This window comes from Myzus persicae, unplaced genomic scaffold (assembly GCF_001856785.1).
Source record: "Myzus persicae strain clone G006 unplaced genomic scaffold, MPER_G0061.0, whole genome shotgun sequence".
NCBI classification, from domain to species: Eukaryota; Metazoa; Arthropoda; class Insecta; order Hemiptera; family Aphididae; genus Myzus; species Myzus persicae.
In genome coordinates, this window is record NW_019104003.1 from 40655 (window position 1) to 63305 (window position 22651).

A 22651-nucleotide genomic window follows, 5' to 3' on the forward strand; every position below is an offset into this window, starting at 1 on the left:
GAAGTAAATTTTTCTCTCCTGATTATTGATTTAAATGCACGAAAAATACTATGAAATAAATACCCACTTTCAACAGCCTTTAGATTAAACTAATCATTTAATTTTCTTTTCTCTGTTTTTTATAACAATTTTATATACAAGTAAACATATAAATATATCTTGGTTTAATAATTCTGTTAACACAAGCATGTAACTGGCAACTTACTAAAACAGCTAGTTCAATAAGAAAGAAATAAGAATAAATGGTAGGAAGCGATTTTACCATAATATTTAGCTATTATTAAAAAAAATTAAAAAGTGTACAATCATTACTGTAAGTGACTCTGCAGTACTTTATTAAAAATTAACTTAATTTTAACCGAGTTAAGTTAAAACTTTTTTCCGCATTAATTTTAAACTTATTTATTTAATGAAGGTATTGTTTGCTAACTATTAGTTTATGAACTAACTCAATCCAGTTAATGTTTTCCATAAGCTTGTCCATCTTTGAACAATGTATGTTAGGCAGACTATAAGTTAGTAAGTTAGGCCCAACTGGACCTAACTTACTAACTTATATTTTTTCCTTTATCTTAAATTAATAATGAATATCACTTTTCTTACGCATTCAATAATTTATAGTGGTGCCTAGCTGTGAACAATATAGATTATGTAAAACAATCCATACGTCCATTCGTCAATGATTTGGGTCTAACACAATTGATGGAGAGTTTGGCAAATTATAAGAGTGAAAATTCAGCAGATCATTGCAAAAAAACATTGGATTTAGTTGTTGATAATGCAATTGATACAGTAAACAACAAGATAATAGACCTTTTACAGACTGTTGTGAACAAAGTATGTTTAAATTGAAAATTTTAGAAAAGAGAATAATCAACTTTTTTAAGTCATGTTCTAGTAAAAAAATATTTTCTTTTTTTTAGATGTCCCCACAAATAAGTAAATTTTTGATGGAAGGAGCAGAAGTTATTAACACAAACAATAGTCATTTAGAAAATTTAATGTCATATTTGGATGAAAATCTTTGTACGTTAAGTAAGGAACTTAACGAAGAAAATTTTCAACGTATACTTGACATTATAGTTGATCAAATAGCAACAATAATGTATAATCTTATACAGCATAATTTAGAGGTAAGCAATTTATATGTCTAATGGTGCAAATAATAATATTAATTGTTTATCATTTACATATTTTGATAGAAAAAGAAACCACCTACATATTTTAGGAATCTAAGAGATAGTTTTCATATGTTGTTTGGATTTTTGCAAAAAGATAACAATACTGAATATAAAAGTGAAACAATTCAAAAGCTTGAAGCACTAATGCATTTACATACATTGGATACTGTAGATCTTATACATGAATACTATTTAGAAAGACTTCAAAAACAAAAAGAGATGGAAGAGGCTAATGAAGGAGTATTAACTGTAAAATTAATATTTATCAACAATGTTCTCAAAGTAGATGTACTAAATGCAAATGGAATTAAAGCAATGGACACTAATGGTATTTAAATATAAGAATTTAATATATAAATCTGTGTGTATAAACCAGAATTTTCACACAACATTGTTTTTCAGGTTTCAGCGATCCATTTATTAAAGTACGTCTGTTACCCAAAGAAAAATTTATTCATGCCATTAAACCTACAACAGCAGTGCAGAAAAAAACTTTGTACCCTTTATTTGATGAAAGTTTTAAAATGTTAGTATAATAATAGCTTACAACAGAATTTTTAATATATTTGACTATTTTGTTATTATTTTGCTTACAGTCCTCTAACTCCTGAACAACGCGCTGAAGAAAATGGTTTAGTAATGTTTATAGTGAAAGATCAAGATTTCATGGGAATGACAAATGAGTTTGTATCTGAAACATTTGTGCATTTTAAAGATATTCCATTTACACAGTTGGAAAATGACTTAGGTAGTGTACCTCAAATAAAATTAAAACTGACGTCTCCTAAATCTTTAGGTAATTATTAATAAAATAATTTATTAGGTCATTAATATCGTTATAGTTTTGTATTTATTTTATTAAACATTATAGATTCAAAAATTCTTCAAGCTCTTGATACTAGACCAACAGACAAATTGGCAAAAGAATTTCTTAAGAGAGAAAAAATAAAAATTGCAGCAGCAAATTCGACACCAAAAAAATGACTACAGTCCATTATTGGACAAATTAAGCGTAATACGTCCACATTGACACGAAAAATTAAAAATTCATTTTGATTTGTTGTATAAATAAATTGAGATTTTAAATTTATCAAAAAAATTATAATGTAAGACTGAACTAGGGATGACATTTTTTTTTTACATATTTTAAATTTAAATGCAGCACATGGCTGTGTTACAATAGGTATAAATAAATGATTTTTAAAGTTAAGTATAAAATCTGTAATTTGTAGCTGATTTATAATTAATTTTATATTATATTTCTTAATTATCTTATTATATTTGGTATAGATATTGTATTAAATTATAACAAATAATTGGGGCAATATTAACTTAATAGATAAGTATACAAATTTTGTATCAATAAATTGAACAAATATTAATTTTTAATAATACAAATTGTTTTATTTAAATACCAAATTAAAGAACATTAGTTGATAAATCCCAATGTATTTGAACATTTTCTTACAAATAGGTTTATTATAATTAAGGGTCAGTGCACATATCTGATTGATACTTACCCTGTTTATAATACACTTATTCATGTTTAAATTTGTTTATGCATACTGTTTAGTTGATAATAATTTGAATAGTTTCATAATGTGGGGGAAGAAGGATCTATTGGTAAAAATATAATAATAGTTATATTCAATTCAGTCTCCTTGAACTGAAAACAATTTTCCAATCTCCCTTGTTAGTGTAAATAATAATACTTGGAACAGTTGGAACTTGCAAGGTAAAGAAAATAAAATAAATTGATAGGTAGATGTGTAAAGATAATAAATAATAAGTACTAGGTATACAGAATACAAATATTTAATATAATTTGGGTTCAAAAATACATAAAATACATTGAATAAAAATATATTAGAAAATAAAGTACCTACCTAATGAAATTCATTTTTATACAAAAATATATGCCTAACTGTAATTGTTTAAAAAAAATATCTGATTGTACCGTTATACCTACACAAAGTATAAAAATAGTACAATTATATTTTTACATAATTCAACAAATTTGGTACCTAAGCTATTTAGAAATTAGTAAATTCCATAGACAAGACAAATATGAAAGGTTGCATTATTAAGAGAATAGTATTTGCTTTAGCTTATGGCTAGTATACCTGTATCTATCTTGTAAGTTGTAACATAAAAATCGAGTTATTAATTTTAACTATACAATATAACATATTCTACATTATTACTATTTAAAATACATAGTTTAAGCATTATAAACCGTTGTTATCTCATAAAATACAAAAGTAAAAAACATCAAAATATAATATTAAGATAGGTACTAGATATAGGTACATAAAATGAATACATAGGTATATTTTTTTTAAATGTATTAAAAAGAATAAGTAAACAAATCATTTTTACTCACAATTCATCCTTTTGGTTATTTTTTTGATAAACAGGAAATGCCCAAAATTCACTAGGTAGACCATTTGAATCTCTCTCACGTTTAACAAAAGCACTGAATGAAGATATACAGTTGCCAATAAAATAATCTGCCTTTCCTAATATTGCAAGATCTATGTGCGGACTGTCTCTATCGTATTTTACAGCATTCAAATTAAAACTTGATAATGCATGTGAAAGTTCAGGGATTAGATGATTATTATCAGATGCTACAAAAACAGTACTTATGTCTTTGCCATATTTTCGAATGATTCTTTTGAGTTGTTTCACAACTGTTTCAAAAGTTGGATAGCATAATTCTTCTGACGCTTTTCCATATTCATTTCTGTAGCCTAAGCACTGGGGAGCTGAGAACAACAAAGAGTTCTTGGTGATATGTTCACAAGCCCTGACCCAATCAATACCATTGCGCAAGTGAATACCAATAAATTTTCCAGGTTTAATTCTATTATTTATAAAAGAGTTGGCTAAGCTATTTATTTCGTCATTCCATTTTAAGTACTTATGAATCTCTACATTTTCTTTTTGAATTGGAAAACTTGCTGGAGCACCAACAAATGCTAATACCGGCCATTCAGATGGTGGATACTTCTCGTGCCATTTTGTTACCATGTCGTGATGATAAACATCATAGTTCAGTGGGGCATAGAATTCAGAAGATGAAAAATCAATGCCATATGTATCCCAAAATGATTCAAAAGGGTTTCCTGCTTTGGCATTACATCCTTCCGATTCACCTCTTTGCATGTAACAAAATGATGTTCGACTTGCTGGCGGCCATAAATCATTCGAATATTTGGTCATAAAGTCGTTCATTAACTCGACTCTGTGATACTCTAAAAGTGGATCTACCTTGAAGTATGTATCAAATGGAATTTGAACAGATTTCTGCTGGCCATAGCGGTATTCAATCCAATGAGGTAATAAGAGCGTGCGATTTAAAGCTTTGGCAAAACCAATGGCTCCCAAAAAGTGGTCGGCTTGGTTTCCAAAACGGCCCATACACGGACAGTAGGCTATGTAACCAGAAGGATCTTGGGTGAATGCAAAATTCAAAAAATACGTACCAAAAAATAGAAATGTGAGATAAGTACCCATATTTGATTGAAATGATAAGTAAAGAGAGCTGAAATAGACAACTAGATTAAATGAATACACTACATTACAATAAAAATACTAAAACTATACAAGTGATGAACTTTTTAAGTTTAAGTAGAAAAATCTAGGTACATATTTTTAGGATATTATTTATCAAAAAATATCCAATAGATAAATAATTGCACTATAATTTATAACAAATTAATAAGTGTTAACTATTAAGAACTATCAGCTGTAAGCCTGTAAATTAGAAATATTTAATTAATAAGTAATAACTATTAACTATTCATACATTAAACAAATTTATTTACCCGTTATAAAGTCGGCAAGAAATTTCGAAAACCAATTTAAGGTTCTTGATAACAGTATAACTCGAAGATAGCATTCAAACAGTGGTGAAAACATAATATAGAACAAAGACGACAGACTTTTTTTCGCGTATTATGCTGGCTACACTGCACAGTTCAATGGCATGGTGATTGGTGACGGCCGATGGGCGGAGGGTGAAGCAGGAACTAAATAATATGATAAAAGTACGAAACGTCGAAACTTGCTTCGTTGAGTTTGTTCACTGACTGGTTAGTGGTTAGTAATAATTTGCCAAATATTTGGCAATTAAAGTGATGAAGTCAAAAACTGCCAAATTATTAACACATACTACAAAGTAATATCTATTTTTTAAATAATTGTTTTGTACGATCGCGTAGTATAAAGATGTCTTCAAAAGCTGAAAAGGACAAGCAGAAACAAATACAGGATAGATGTCTGTCATTGCTGAACCAAATGTTGAAAGATGACGATAACAAGTACTGTGTGGACTGTGATTCAAAAGGTAAACACTAATTAAGCATAAAATGTTACACATTCTATAACTTAATATTTTAATATTACTATTTACAAACTTAGGACCAAGATGGGCTTCGTGGAATTTGGGAATATTCCTGTGCATAAGATGTGCCGGTATTCATCGTAATCTAGGGGTACACATAAGCAAAGTAAGGTCTGTGAATTTGGATTCTTGGACTCCTGAACAAGTGGTGGTGTGTACACATTATTTTTCTTTGGTGAATACATTTTATCATTTTTTATTAAACAGTAAATTCTATTATCACAGAATTTGCAACAAATGGGAAATAGTCGAGCTAGAGCTGTTTATGAAGCAAACCTACCGGATAATTTTAGACGCCCACAAACTGATTCTGCATTAGAGGCATTCATTCGTTCAAAGTACGAACACAAAAAGTACATTGCCAAGGAATGGGTGCAGCCTCCATTACCTAAAGTAAACATTTCATCCATACCATTAATATTATAATAATTATTATTATTAGCAACATGAAACTTTTGAAGTATAGTGAGCAAGTAGTTTATTATTAAACTTATCTAATTTTAGTTATTTTCTTATAATTCAATTAATCCTTAATATGCTTATCAGATCAATGTTATATCTGACCATATGATAATTTTCTGTAAACATTTAACATTACAATATTGAAATGTTGTGTTTTTAAAGTAATAATGTTTCAGGTACCTAGTTTAAAATTAAAAAACGTGGCTAAGAATCAGTTCAATAATTAATGCTATAATATATTATATAATTGTTATAGATCACATCTGTAACTAAAATATTGTATTTTAAACAGTTTCTTTCATGTTCAAAAAATTATTTTAATATATTCACGGCTGAGAGAAAATCTGAGTCCTCTTTGAAAGAACCGTTGCGTTTAAGATGTATTTTTATATAAATTTGATTTAAAAAATACAAGTAATAACTAGGTATCTGGTCGCCAATATTTGAACCAGCTGTAAAGATTGTTAGTCTACAAATTTAATATTTGTTAAAATAAATCCCATATGAAATTAATATTCACCATGTCACATATATGTAACACTGGCCTTAAACATGTTAATAATAATTGTAACTGACGTTTAAGAGATTATTATCATCTAATGATTAAAATAATGTATTTACCATCATAGTAATTTTTAATTGGTATGTAAACATTAAAAAATACAATACTAAATGTAAAAAAATATATATACCTACCTTTAAATTAATTAAAAGTAGTTAATAGTACCTATTGAAATTAAGTTTTTTACTTAAAATTTTATTTTATATGTTTAGGTAAATTGGGATAAAGATTTAGAAGAAGAAGCTGAAAAACAGAAGAAGAAAAAACGAGAACCAAAACCTGGATCAATCATGCGCAGTGTGCCTTCAATTGTGCCAAATCCATTACCTAAACCTATTTCTTTAAGCCCAAAATTATCATCAAACAAGAAACCAATTTCAACTGATTCAAATCATTCCACTGATCTTCTCGGTTTGGGTATATAATTCAATCTATTTCGAAATAATTCACAACTTTTTAACTATTAATGTATTATTATTTTACAGATACTCCCACAAAAGATTCAAACCCTACATTGATAGATACGTCCTTCACATCTTCCAGTTCAGATTCAACAGATCCGTTCAGTAGTTTTTTAAGTGCATCTGTTTCTTCTACCACAACCGCTTCTCCCCAAATTCAACAAGCTATTGATCCAATGGTTGGCCGTTCTACTGAAGAGGAAAACTTTTTCAATCAACCAACGGCTACAAAAAATAAACTCACTACCGATTCTATTCTGGCATTATATGGAAAAACATCATCCCCAAATAACACAGCCGCTAGCCAGTACACAAGTAAATAACTTTTACTAACAATGTTTTTTTGATGATATTAAAAAAATAAATGTTTTCTTGTGTCTTAGGTCAAAATAACGGTTTCGTTCCTCCTCAGCCACAACAACCATTTTTCAATGCTTTCAATAACAATGGATTTCAAAATATGCAATCCATCAATAATCTTGTATGATTATTTATGAATAATTAATTACTGTATTTTAATTATGGCTAACATTCAAACTTTTAATTTTTTTAATTTAGGGGAATTCTATCAATTTGCTATCCAATAACTCTAATGATTTTAGCAATCTCCAGTCATCAACAAATTCAAGTTTTGCTTCAAATCCATTTTACAGTATGGCTGCAAAAAATGCACCAACTCAATTTAACAATCATGTAAGTAATGTACTTGTTTTGGTTTATTTAGTTTATTGAATAACTGCTATTTGTTCTTTCCATCTTATAGTGCTAACAGCAAATTTTACACTCAGCATTTTACGCTTATCTCCTTTAGGTTAAAAATTAATGTGAATCAACTTCTTATACGAGCTATATTAGTTGTAAACTTGAAGCTATAATAAAAAAAAAAAAAACTTCTTATACAATGTAAAGGTATGATTATTATCTAAGGCATCTCTCAGGTGTTTGATTGTATTTTATATTAAGATAAACAAACAATTTTAAAATACTTTTAACTCGTTTTAAAATTAAAATATAATAAAAAGCCTAACCTATAAGATGCCCTGGATCTTACATTTAAATTTTCTAAGAGGTCAATTCACTAATTTTAAACTTATAGAGCTAAACGTTTTCTGCTGAGCTTAAAATTCGTTATGTTACTCACTTGTAAAACGGAGGCAACAAATGTCAGTGTAGCGTCCTCTTAAAGTTTAAAGTAAAAAATATAAGTTATTTCATTAAATAAATTTATTTAAATGGTGTTGGGAGTAATATTGTGTCACTGTTAGTTTTTACTTTACATGCTTTATAGCATATTATTTGATACAAAAATACAATAATTATTATGATTGTTAAGTGAACGCCATACCTGTGTGTATAGTTTTTGTCTTAAAAGTAACATAGCACATTTGTATTCAGTGGTTTCAATTTTGTGCAGTAACCTTAAATAATACTGTGAATTGGTGTATGTATTATCAAACTTAAAGGTAAGAACATTATATGTTTTCTCTTAGGGTTTTTTTTACAACATTTTTATTTTTAAGCAAAATTAATCAAGTATGCAATGTAAGGTACAGTATTAAGATTTAAAAATCTTAAACTTGATTAATAATTAAAATATCATAAAACCCTCAAGTAAACACAGATAATGAACTTACCTTTAAGTTTGTTAATAGGCCAATTCACTGCACTATTAAGGTTACTATATGAAATTGAATCTGCTGAACACAAATTTGCTATGTTGTACATTTGATGGGGGCAACATATGCGATTTGGCATCCTCTTAAAATGAAACATCCATCAGTATCTTAAACATTTAAATATTTTAAATATATTGTTTCTTAATAATGTGTATCTAACCTAACCTATAATTGATTCATTTTCTTAACTTTAAGATTGTTTTAAATGAAAAATTCAATGTGCAGTTTCACTATTGTATTTGTGTGTATAATAATTTATTAAAAATAAATAAATACAATGTAATTTATATTGACACCCTATTAAAAATAATAAACATTTATAGTTGAATTGTACAATCAAAATAAATGTATTTATTTTGTATCTTTAAGTACAATGTAATCAGCTGTAGTATATTATTTCATGCCTATTAAGTAAATTGTTTTGTTTCATAAAAATACTTGATACACAGTTAACAATCAATTATGCAAATAATACTACGAAATCATCACATAACAATTCTAATTAAATTGCACGCCTTATAAATCATAATACATTGGTTATTTAACATCATGTGTCATAAGCAGATAGGTTCAATCGTAAAATGATTATAAGCACTTATTTAAATTGAAAATGGTACTTAAAAATATTATTCTACACCTGTAATCGATACTTGATTTAAAATTTAAGTTTGGTGGAACCAGCATTTTTTTATTGTTATTATTATTATTAAATCCAAGTTACAAAAACATTTTAAGTTCATAATATTTTAATGGAAATGAGTATCTAACCTCTATAAGCAATGCTTGCATTGAAGGCAGAAAGTACTTACATATAATATTGCTAAGATAACAAAAGTAGAGTACAGAAAATAAAGATGACCTTAATATACAGAAATAGATTTAAAATAGGATAAAATATGACAAAAATGTTACATAGATAATGTATTAACACAATATATGAGATTTGAGTCATACAAAAATAGATTAAAAAAAAGATTTTTCGCATTACACATGCTTTGTGTCAGCAGCAATCACTTATCTTGAGACAACATGGCGTAACCGGTCATTATCTTTTTGAGTATTTTTAATATTATAAATAAACCAAATGTTATATTGCAATTCTAATACCTCTATCATTTTTAGCACAGAAAGTCACACATGTATACGTAAATCAAACATCAAAAAGAAAATTTTTAGATAGGTCAATTATTGTGTAAAGTAACTTTTACATGTACAAGATAGGTAATTATATCTAGTCCGGCCCAATGATGTCACTCTGCTATTCTAAATGCCCTAATATGTATTTTTACATGGATGTTTGACCAAATCATTTTCAATAGTTCTAATTACAATAATTTAGTATTAAATAATAATTTGAAGAAAACTTCTTTAGTGTTGTTGACTCCTTGAATACTTAATACTTAATACCAACTTACAATTTATAGTTGTTTACTTATATCAATAAATGGTATTCTGGTAATAAATGTTTGCAATTGTATAAATTGCTGTTTTCTCAGCAGATTGTAATAACTATTGCTTTTTTTTATCACTTGAACTTGTACCATAAACCTCATATACCTACCTTCTCGTGAACCTAAGATCCAATACATTGTTTTAATCATTAATGAAGTTACAATAAATTGTTTAGACAAACAAATAATTCTTTTAGGCAGTAGAACTGTTACTATTTATTTAAAATATTGGATACTAATTACTTACTATACTAGAATCATGCTTTTTAACTTGTAGTTAATACCCAAACAATTTTATTTGTAAATACACTTTTAGGAGAGCCCTGTAGTAAAGAATAATCAGTTTCCAGCATTTGATTCTCAAAAGGATTTAGTTCATGTGAGTAAATTTACTGTAAGATAATACATATATCATAATAAATAAATAATTTTTGACATAAAATCTATTTTTGTAGTTGCCTCAACAAATGACCATGCTGAATTTGGGGCATCCAACTACAGCTCCATCAACTGTCAACGGCTTTACAGACCTTTCTAATGGATTTACTGACCTCTCTAACGGCTTTACAGACCTCTCCAACGGCTTTACAGACCTTACCAATGGCTTTACAGACCTTGCGAAACAATCACAAACTGGCCAAACGCTTTCACCTAATTTATGGCAGTAGTTACTGCTTGTTGGTTGTTCACAATCGTTTTGTTATTCAAACGTTTTAAATTTAATACAAGTTAAATTAAAATACATTTTCATTGGCAAAATGTATTTTTAATTGTAATTTGTAAATTATGAGACGGTACGTTTACATTTTTTGCGTATTTATAACGCTCTGCTTTACCTATATATTCACGGAACCGTCCAATAAATGGAGCTCGGCATGTAAATAAACGTATCAAAGTAAACCATGCATCTTCAATGTCTAAAATATCTATCGCTCTATTTAAAATAAACAAATTTACGATTACTCTTTTATGATAATTGATTGGTTTACAAATCTATAAAATTGTAATTCAATGAACTGCACTATAATTGTACTCTTGTACAAAATATTCATAAAAGCATCATACTATCGTGAACCTCTTTTATGCTGTGTGTCAACGACAAAGACATTACAAATATTTATTATAATTATGTACACATTTTTAATCGATATACCTATATAAATTTGTATTTTATTATTTATTAAATAAACCAGAGCAAAAGTTATTCATATTAAATTACATAAATAAATAGGCTCTGGTAAAATTGTTTTTTTAAGCGTAACCACCATTTAGTGTGGATTTATTTAAATTCATATTGGTGATTTACAAAATATAAAATATAATATAAATATTTTATTAGTCATAATTGATATTTAAGTTTTTGTGCAATTATATGAAATTTATAATATAATTAGATTTGTAACTTATCCAGTGGTATTCATTATTATGTTTTTATTCCTAATTAAGTCAAGTTATTCACCATTAATAGTTTCCAGATGTATAATTATCACAAGTCGGATCAACAATCCTGTATCAATAAGTTTTGGAATTTTCAGTCTCTTCTGACAAACGAGTTATGCACACCAATTCAAAATTCGAATAGTAACATAAGTAAAACTAGAGTAAGAGTTTACACATTAAAAGACCACACATACTGAAGCAGTAGTATTTGAAACTAATAAAAAATATTTGTTCATTTTTTTTAGGCGCAAAGTGACGAATGTATAATTTTGGTTTTTTATAATGGTGTGTGTTTTTTTGTATCTGTCTACATTTTTTATTGTAGAAAAAATACTTAAACCTTTAAAAAAAAAGTTTTTTGTTTACATATTATACATAACTGTATAGGTAGCTTTTATATTCAAAAACTACTCGATTGATTTGGACGGGAATTTCAAAAAAAAATAGATAGTAGTTTGAACTACCTTAAAATATATCTAGTGTTAAATCCAATTTTCAGACTGCGGTTTTACACCTATGTTTAATTATTTCACCCAGCTAAGTACACCGATCAGTACTACCTAACCAGTGAACTAGGTAAGGTAAACTAAAAGCTAAAGAGATTTACTTGACATTTTTGTGGACACTATGACCTAACATAACTTCGTATCACCGTGTAACACTAAGGGAGGATGAAAATCAAAATTTTGTTTGTTTCTAAAGGGTTGCCATTGGTTATTCTGACAAATGGGGTAATGCTCATCGCGTTTATGGCCTCAAATAAAGAAATTATATCTTAAAACAAAAATTAGAGTTGTTCTTAGGGATATGACAGAACTTAAATAACTTAAACCAAGTGCTATAATATCCAAATCCTTCACATGTGAACAGTGGCGGCGAGATATAATACTATTTGAAGCAATTGCTTCATATAGCTTCATAGCTCCAACATAGTAAATTATCATTTTGATGTAATAAAGGGGATGGTTGGTGGTAAAAAAATTTAAAATGTACAATTTGCTTCAAAGATTAAAAGGTCATGCTGCCACTGCATGTGAATATTGTCCACCTCGGACGAATTAGTACATAAAGCGATGTACGCCGATGCCAATTTGTCGGGCTATAGAACTAAAAATTGACGTTAGTTTATCCGAAGTGATAAGACTTAAAAACTGCTGGACCATTTTCAATAAAAGTCGACTTTTTTCAATAGAATAATAGTTTTATTTATTTAAATGGTAGTTTTTTATCGCATATTAGGACATTAGGTAGGTATATTACTATTGAAATTAGAAGAAATATGGTAAAAAATTTTTACAATTATATTGTTTAAACTTTTCAATTATAGGTATGTACGTTGTCACTAATTACTTAAATAGGTACCTAATTTTTTTTTAATTTTTCTTAAATTATGAAACACTAATTTAATATAATATACTAAATTAAATAATGTAAAATTAAATGCCTAATATTTTAAACATAAAGCACATTCAAAGAATAGGTATAGAAAAACTATATTGTGTTTGTTATTCATATTTTGAACTGAACAAAGCAAAATGAACTGTGGTTAACTGGTTAAGGAGTTTAGGCTGGCCTATTGGCTATATGGCTTACTCATAAATTAATGAATATTAGTACGAAATTAGAGTCCTAGAACCACCCCTTCGAACAACGCATAGAAAAATCCAATTTTCTACATAATTTTTTTTCGATTTGCCATTTTACTTAAATTAATTATGTTTTCGAATTAAAGTTTTCTCTGAGGTACCTACTGGTTGATAAAAATTTTTATATCATTGAATATACATTTTTTTAGCTTACATAATATTATATTACACGTCATATATTGATACATCTACACTAAATTATGTATATACCTAGCGCCCAAGCAGAATTTGGAAAGAACGTCGTTCATGAATGCAAGTTCATATTTTAGTGAACGACACGCGAACTTCACTCGTATTTTGCAAATTGGACGTAAACGACGTTTATATTTTAATGAATTGGAACGATTTTTAAGACACTCAATTTACCATTTTATAAGTATATATTAGTTTATATAGGTATTTGATATGTTTAAAATATATTGATATATTATCATATAATCTAATTCCTATTATAAAAAATTAATTGAACGACCCAGTGAACACATTAATTTTTTCAGTGAACTTGAACGTTTCTTAGAAAAAAAACTCGAACTTGAACGTAAACTAGTTCGTTTTTTAAGGACTGGACGTGAACGTGAACGAATTCATTTCTATAGGGAACGTTCCAAACATTGGTACCCAAGATCTACAGCCTACATCTGCATTCTGCAATGATCTTCAACCTTTTTGAATCGTGATCACTGTTTTCGTAAAAAAATTGTCCGCGATCCGTGTCGACTTTGTCAACCATGGAAGAAAAAATGGCGTTATAGCTGCTAGTTTTGTGTGATAATTTCCCGCGCATAAGTGTGCATAAAACATTTACAAAGAAGTTTCAATAAACATTTGCTCAAGAAGTTTGTGATCACAATTAAGTTCGATTAATTCGATTTTCTACGTCTGTAGACATTTAACCTGTCATTATATTTACTGTAAATGGTTGTTCAATCCATTCGTAACTTATTTGAATTCATAATTCAAAATGTTATGATACTTAATTTTTTATTTTTACAAAATGAGACCTATCACAAGCACAACCCATTTTAATAGCTTTCGCGACCCAGACTACACATACATCAACGATGATATGAATGTCGCACTAAATCGTCAACACTGCGTAATACATAGTATAATCTGCGATCAGTATATCAAGGTAAAATATTCAACTATCCTAACTTTAAATCTTAGTGCAGATATAGGTACCACAAACCTTGGTCACGAAATTCTACCATAAAATAATTGGTCACACGGGTTTTTACATTATTAGCACCACCGGGCTCAATGGTGATAAATGGTGTTACCTACACAAAAATCTACACTAGAGATGTGTACCAGGTTTTGTGCTAGTTCATTTTTACTTGTTTTCAAAAACCGCTCAGTGAAAATCAAAAATCAAACGTAAATTTTGAGTGAAAAATAGATAAAATACCTCCATTAAACAAGGTGTACCGAATACAAATATCATATTATTATAATTATGTGGAAGACCGTCTCCCCCCCTCCCTAAATGTTAAGAGGTTTTACAAAAACGATGTATACCTACTTATTAATTTTAAGTTATTAAGTACCTAATTATGACTTATCATGAATGTTGTATACTTGTATGTTGTACACTATATAAATTTGGTTGCATATAATTTGCGTATCTAAATTAATATAAGGCGCATTTTTATAACTTAAAATACTTAATTATAATATTATGTTTATTTAATTTAGAAAAAAAGTTTTAATAAAGTCATTAATTACGAATTAGGATTTATGAGTTACTAATGTAAACATAGTCTGGTAAGGATTAAATGGTAGCTACAGAATACAGTAAGGGTTTCTAGGTTTAATTAGATTACCTCTGTAGTCCCAAGGTTGGAAAGTGCTTTAAACAAAATAAAATAATTTACTAACGGTAAATTTAATTTTGATAAACAAATATTTATCATTTTGATTTTAAGAAATTAAATTTTTCAATTTAAAATGTTTGAAACAAAGAATTGTTCACAATTTAAAATTATTTTTAAACATATTTATACATATTTCAACCCTGGGGCCCTAGTTAGTATAGACTATTGAATTTATAGTGTTGTGTTATTTATTTTGAGTTTCATACAAATTATAAAAAATTATATTATAGCAAAAACTTTTATAAAAAAGGGGATCATTTTTTTATATTTTTCAAACAATTATGATTAGAATACTCATTAGAAAGATTTTAGATCAATTTATTAGGTAGGATAAAAATAAAAATGTTGAAACCTAAAATTGTACATGTCGTTAAAAAATCAAATCAAAAATAGTGTCATTGAAATTTTTAAAAATCAATAAAGTACAAAGACAAATATATGCACATAATTATGGTATATAATGTATTATTTGATTAGTACCTAATTAGTAATTACAGTGCATTATTAATTATTCTACATAAATTATAATCTAAGTATAAAATAAAACCAAAACGAAATATTTTCGTAAATCATGATGGTAATAATATATAGGCCATAGGTATAGTCAACAAACATTGTAAATTGTTGTAACTTGTAACTTGTAATACCAGCTATTATATGTTTGCTGCTCAACTACATATTGTAAAAACATTACAGGCACAGACACACAGTTAGGGTATCTCAGAAGAAAATGTGTATTTTGAATGTATAAAATATTCGAGAACACATTGAATATTACTTGTCAGTTATCAATATTGTATAAACATTTTAAACTAGCTGATATTTGAATAGGAAATACAGTCGAACATTCAACTTTATGAATATGCAAACGTTAACCCCTATTAGCTATTATGAATAAAAAATTTTCCTACATAATCTTGGATCAAAATGTCGTGTTACATTATTCTATATTCATAGTGGGGCCATTAATTAATATACGTAAACATTTTACATACATTAGTATTTAGTTAGTATATTATGAACATTTAGACTGAGCGTAATAATATTTAATTTTAATTCATTATAATTTACAACCGATGTTCAGTGTTTTCAATAACACTAACACATTATTGTTTATAACATAATATACAATTCATCGATAACAGATTACAGTGCTCCAATACGTATCAACTAAATATTTTATTTTTAAATATGACAGTTATAATATTTTGTAACATTATCATACATAGGGATCACTCATCACTAACATTACTTTAATATTTTTGTATATAATATATAATCTTTCAATTATAATAGAATTACACTTGAAGAGATTTTTCAAAAATAAATCATGCATGTACCCAGGTATATACCTAGCAACATGCCAATATGCCTACTTTAAATATTAGTATACTTGAGTTTTCATTTGATAAAATAAATATCAAAGTGTCTAAGACAAGGTAGGTATACCTATTTAAATGAGTGGTGCACTTTTATGTCTACTGCAGCTGTTGCACGAAGGTACTTAACTTATAAAAAGAATTGCGTCGAAATCATAACTATTGTTTAGCTATAACAGACATAATTGTTTACAAATTTCGTAAGATCTGATTTATGGAAGTGGTTGTCTTGTTTATATTCTTATTTTTTCGATATGGCGTAGATCACAATTTATTCAAAAATATAGTTATACTAGTGCCTAATATTACTTATTAATTATTATTATAGTTAGATTAAATTATTAATGTACACAGTATACTAAGTACTACCTAGCAGTTTTTACATATTTATTTAGTGATACCTACTATTACGCATTTCCGCCTATACTATTATTTGTCTACTTTAATTTAATAATGAATATTATTCAAACTTATAATATTCTATTTGAACAAATGCCTAGGTACAATACCTATAACTAAAAGTAATCATTATTATTTATATTTCCAGTTGTGTGCTTACCGTATAAGTGTATTACATACTAATATCCTCTAAAGAGTCTAAAGCGAAAATAAACATACAAAAAAAAAATAACCTTATAAACAAATATTTTATATAAGCATTATAATAATAAATAATCTGCCTCACTGGTTTTGTAGCGACGTGTATAAACAAAAATTTTCGATCAGTCACATAATATGGCGAATTAACTGCCCAAAATACACCAAATATGAACAACTTTAAAATAGAAATTAAAGTTTCGTTCGTCATATTCAAATAGGTATATATCACGACTCTGACATTTGAATAGATACTTTCTTAACGTTAATGTATTTTTTACAAGACCGCAGGTTATTATAAATTACCTATTTATAATAACCTATAATGTGATTACCTATTGCTTATTATAAATTGTTCTAAAAATTTTATTTTTGAAATTTGTAACTTAATAATAGTTGTTTTTCGAATATGTAGGGGCCTATCGTGATTTCTGGAAAACAACATTCCTGAATATATTTTTTCCCAATTTAAATTTCCTCTGATATAAATCTTTCCAACTCAATTTTAAGCATCTGTCTACTTTCCTAACAATTATTTCCGAAATTTAATATTCATTTTAGTAAACAAATTTCGTTTTTATTTCTGATTGAAGCAGTAGTGTATTTTAATATTTTATTTATTTTAGATTCTGTTTGGTCCAATAACGAATGTATTGATTGTACAATGATACATGTATATTTTGGAATTTTCTGTGTTTATTACGATACTGTTAGCCGAGAAAAGAAATTTCAAATAACAAATTGAATTAGACAGGATTTTGTAGAAATCAATGGTAATGAACTAATGACCCTTACTAATGAGTAAGGACTACCATGACTATATTAAGGAAATACCTAGTGGTAAACAGATATTGGGAAGACCACGGTTACGCTGGGAAGACTGTATGTTTGCATGATGTAAACAATTGTATCTTGATTTACAGTGGGGGATATCGATAAATGGAGAATTGGAGAGAAATGGATAGATATTTGTTTGGCCGTATGCTTTAAATGACCGAAAAAACCAAAAATTAGAGAAGAGAGGAAACTACACTTTTTGTAGCACTAAAAATACTTAAATATTCAACTTTGAGGGTGGTTTCTGGTATCAAATTGGATTGACATAGGGTATATAATATATATTCTATACCTATTTACCATTATAAATTTAAATTTGAACTACGTTTTTTTTATTTATCATTTAAAACATCAACGACAAAGGTTATTAGCTTAAAATTTTACTAGATATGGCTATAGTTTTACAATTATTATAAGATATACGATTACGCAGTTACAAAAAAAATTTGTTTTAAGTTCAAATTTATTTTACAGGTCTATTTTTGTCAAGAAGTTATACTGTCAACATTTTCTGTGTTCAGAGTTTTGACCTAAAGCTGAGTCTAAATCGGATGAAATGTCATATTTCGAATTACGTTTTATAATATTTAGGTATGTAAAAATAATACTGTAATACACTATAGGTAGATATTATTTATAGAATAAATTTGTTTGTTGATTATTTGTAAAATTAGGTACATTCTGAGTTGTTCAGTAATAATTAAGAACTACTTGATAATATATTTAAATTAGGTTATAAATTACAAAATATCATAGTGTGGACATATAACAATACACGCATTTTTTTTTTAACATTTATTTGGAATCTGTAAGGTTAGTTTACAATAGGCATATATGCGGTGTTTATGTGTTTTTACGTGAGTTTACATGCGTTTAAGGAACTACACAACAGTAGTACTTATGGCGTGAGGGAACAACGCATCTCAATACTTTTTATTTGCATTAAATGTTTATTAATACTTGTTTGAATTTATATGTTTAAACGATTTCCTTACTAATTTGCTGAGCAATATATGATAATAAGAATTATATTGTTACTTTTTATAGTTAAAAACCGAATAAATAGAAATATAGTAATTTATTTTTTTTACATATTTTTTTTAACATTTTTATACATAAATAGTGTAACAAGTATTGCCTACAAAGTTATTAGTTACCTATATATTCTGTTATTAATTAGACGTCATAGCCCTTAGGTGGGTACATTTTTCAGAAAAATTATCGTTTAGGCATAATTTAATATTATTTTAATTTGTTGGCAATATCTTCAACCTGCGATTGAATAATTTAGTAGGTACTTATATGGGTACATAAGTACATTCTTCATTCGCGTGAGTAGAAATAATATTATGTCTGTCATGAATATTTGCTCAATATAATCGAAGGACAAAACGAGAGTGTCCAAAGTAATATTTTCTCATTTTCTTTCTTTTTTTCACACGTACATTTGTACCCGTTCATGTTCATGTTTTACGTAAAAAATTATGTATCCGGAGAAAATTGAAAGAAAATGCATGAAAGACCTTCAACTAAATTAATACGGTCAGAAATAATGTTCCTATAACCTATAAGGTAGTTAAATTCATAACATGTTATTAGGAAATAAATAACTATTTATTTGGTAATCCTGCTATACTTTTATTTAAAATGTAATGTTATTTGCTCTAATCATGTTAAATACTATATTAATATTTTCATAAAATTTACTTACCAATCAAGTAGTGTATTATTATGTAAATGTAACTAATTATTTATAATAAAAACAAAAAAATATTAAATTTTGATGTTAACCTAATGTTAAAAAGAAAAAACTATTATTTGCTTAAGATTTTATAAAACAAATCAAAAATGATTAAATTTTAACGAATGTATATATTATAAAATTTATGCCCGATTATTAATAATATTAATTATTGTTAAGTTGGTATTCTATACCTATACATTTATTTACTTATTTTATATTAATAAATAAGGTATGTATTTAACTATTTTGATTTGTCTAAATAATATAGATATTCCTACAACCTATAAATATAATTATGTATTGAGCATAAGACGGGCAATGTGTGTTTAATTTTTCTACCAAACAGAAGTAATCTAATATTTATATTTTTTAGGTGAACATAAAATAATAATTTATAATAAAAATCAACATTACACAAAAATATTATTATTTATATTAACAACTGAACAAAAAACTGATAATGTTTACAAACTTTCATAAGTGGTTTTCTTATTTTCATGATTTTACTCTAACTAGGTAGATAATATAAGAATAATAAAACCAACTAGCGCCTATCATGATTCCCTATTTCACTATGTCCTAAGCTTGTAGTTAAGGTGAATATTATTATAATAATCGGAGTAATTTTTCAAGTTTTTTACATTTAAGATTATGAACGGACAGTAATGAACGAATTGGTTTTTTTAGATTCTGAGAGGAGCCATGCATTTATTGGTTATACCTACAATGTGTGTGAGCGTGTTTTTTTATCCATTTTTTTTGTGTGTCTGCAACACCTTTTGGAGCAGTAAAAAATCGTGGAAATACTCGTGTTTTTAGGCAAAACCAGTTTTTGACAAAATCGATTTTGTTTTTTTCTTGTAATTCAAATATATATAGCTGTAGAGACTTGACATTTTCACCAAATATTTATATTAGCGTTTTCTAGACATAATTTATTTTTTTAAATATTTTGCCTTTTTTTGTGATATTTAGTCTTATGAATTGTTGACATTTATTATGTAAGTACTCTTTATTTTGTTTTCGATTTGCACCTAACCTAACCTTTTTTTTTTGGTAAAAAAGATTAAAAACAAGATTCTTCATTAGTTTCTTATATGACAACCAAAAAGCATAGTCCCAATCGGTTTTTTAATAACCATTTTAAAGTTCAAAACTTGACAATATTCATCGACCTCATCAAAAATTGTAAATTATTTTATAGTTAAAAATTAAAAAAATTATGAATTTTAAGCTGTGGCTTGAAGAGTTTAATATTATTCATTAAAGTTTATCATAAGTTTTTATGACAAAAACCAAAAAATCTAAAAAATACAAATAAACATTTATTTTTTTATTTTTTTATGGGTTTTTAAAGTTTAACTTTCGATTAAATAATATCATTATATTTACATTACCAAGGCAATTTTCGAAATATTTTGATTCATTTAAGCTGTTTATTCCGGGAACCCATATTTACACTGGCTTATGGTACATTGGTATCAACTTATAAGTTATCTAATAATATTCATTAATATTTCACTATGAAATAATATTATTACAGGTTATGTTTGATAAGTAATAAATAGGTAGGTATGAGATTGATTGTGGCAAACACTGGATCAGCCTATCTTATTAATGATTGAAAAATTAACTACTTATTTGAACACAATTATGAGATATCCTTAGAGATAGAGGCTGTTAATCTCCGTTATAGAACCGATCGTTATTGAATTAAAATTGAACACATCTCCTAGGACAGTGACCTAATCATCATTAACGAGGCACACCCGAACTATAGGTACCAGTAGAACAATTTCTCCGAATTGTTTTAATTATATACCCCAACACAACTAAAAAATCCATTTGAGGGGCAAGAAAAATTGTAATTATCAAGGTTAGAGTTAACGAAACATGACTGTACACTAGTATACTATGTTTCTGCTATAATGCTGGATGTACTGTATTTACTATTTTTTACACTTATAAGTTATTTAATAATAATTAATGAATATTGATTTTATCGTAATGTAGCAGGCAGGTATCTATTATATTATATCAGATGGGAGTTTTATTACTAAATATATTTTATTTATTTATACTCTAATTCTGAATTCAATTAGTTTGCATAACTAAAATTAAAAAAATTCAAGTGACTAAAACAACTCTGTATGAGCATGTGCACGTGGAATCTCATGTTTCCAGTTAATATAAATGTAATAATTATTTAACCAATGTTATAGTTTTCTTGTATTCTTGTAATATTGATTTTAGATTTTTTTTAAAAATTTTTTACCAGTATCATTAATAAAACAAGTATTTACCTAACAAATTTATTATTAATTATGTATATTAAAATTTAATTAAGTAATATGTATAGTTTTATGTACCCATTTTACTACCTATATAAAGTAAAAAAGTTGTCTGTAAAATGTATTCTTGTACATACAACATATTCCATACCTTCCTATCGTTAATCGTAACTGGTTATAATATAATTCGAGTTTAAATGAATTATAAATATTTTAAGATCTACCGCTGATAGCATTTAACGCAAGCTTAAATAATTTCTCATTTATTTTTAAAAAGTTTTAACAGCCAATGATAAGAATAATTATTACGAACTGTCGTATACGATCGTATTTCCAACTGTTTTCCGCATAATATACCAATATGGGTGATAATTTATTATACCTGGTATAGTGGTATTCGATAAGCATTATTGTTAAATGTATAGTGATATATAAGTGCTATAATAATTTTATATTTAAGATATTTTTGTCATTTATTGCGGATTATTATTGTTTTATTATTCACAGTTCGCTGTAATTTTTGTATGAACATTTACCTAAAAATGTTTATAATTATATATGTTTTTGGATATAAGACCGTACAATTATTTATTCAAGTTACAAAGTTATATGATATAATAAATTCGATGTGAAATAAAATTC

At 27.0% G+C, this 22651-nt stretch overlaps 3 protein-coding genes across 7 annotated transcripts in view; 2 read left to right on the forward strand and 1 right to left on the reverse strand.

Moving 5' to 3' along the window:
• The window catches only part of LOC111037484 (protein unc-13 homolog 4B), a 38608-nt gene extending 36348 nt beyond the window's left edge, over window positions 1-2260 (forward strand). For all 4 annotated transcript variants that reach the window (XM_022320085.1, XM_022320087.1, XM_022320086.1 and 1 more), the window contains 6 exons: window positions 622-837; window positions 924-1133; window positions 1203-1509; window positions 1584-1707; window positions 1778-1977; window positions 2053-2260. In XM_022320085.1, coding sequence (XP_022175777.1) covers window positions 622-837; window positions 924-1133; window positions 1203-1509; window positions 1584-1707; window positions 1778-1977; window positions 2053-2165 — 1170 coding nt within the window. In that variant the 3' untranslated portion in view covers window positions 2166-2260. The remainder of the gene's footprint in view (window positions 1-621; window positions 838-923; window positions 1134-1202; window positions 1510-1583; window positions 1708-1777; window positions 1978-2052) is intronic.
• A 1254-nt stretch (window positions 2261-3514) lies between these two features.
• LOC111037487 (GDP-fucose protein O-fucosyltransferase 1) lies at window positions 3515-5049 on the reverse strand. The gene has a single exon (XM_022320093.1). The coding sequence runs from the start codon at window positions 4698-4700 to the stop codon at window positions 3561-3563; it is 1140 nt and encodes a 379-aa protein (XP_022175785.1). The 5' UTR covers window positions 4701-5049; the 3' UTR covers window positions 3515-3560.
• Window positions 5050-5223: 174 nt separating this feature from the next.
• On the forward strand, window positions 5224-11327 carry LOC111037486 (stromal membrane-associated protein 1). Of its 2 annotated transcripts, none has more exons than XM_022320091.1 (9): window positions 5224-5532; window positions 5607-5740; window positions 5815-5982; window positions 6826-7030; window positions 7099-7389; window positions 7458-7555; window positions 7633-7767; window positions 10518-10595; window positions 10657-11327. In XM_022320091.1, exons 1-9 carry the CDS (start codon window positions 5415-5417, stop codon window positions 10867-10869), a joined length of 1440 nt encoding a protein of 479 aa, XP_022175783.1. In that variant the 5' UTR covers window positions 5224-5414; the 3' UTR covers window positions 10870-11327. The 2 variants fall into 2 exon arrangements, with proteins under 2 accessions (XP_022175783.1, XP_022175784.1); XM_022320092.1 differs by having other exon boundaries at window positions 5225-5532; window positions 10518-10580.
• Window positions 11328-22651: the final 11324 nt, after the last annotated feature.

Coding starts and splice junctions, on each gene's coding strand:
- LOC111037487 (XM_022320093.1), bottom strand. CDS start 4,700: ATGGGTACTTATCTCACATTTCTATTTTTTGGTACGTATTTTTTGAAT.
- LOC111037486 (XM_022320091.1), top strand. CDS start 5,415: ATGTCTTCAAAAGCTGAAAAGGACAAGCAGAAACAAATACAGGATAGA. Junction 7,031..7,098: donor CACTGATCTTCTCGGTTTGG/GTATATAATTCA, acceptor ATTATTTTACAG/ATACTCCCACAAAAGATTCA. Junction 7,768..10,517: donor CAACTCAATTTAACAATCAT/GTAAGTAATGTA, acceptor ATACACTTTTAG/GAGAGCCCTGTAGTAAAGAA.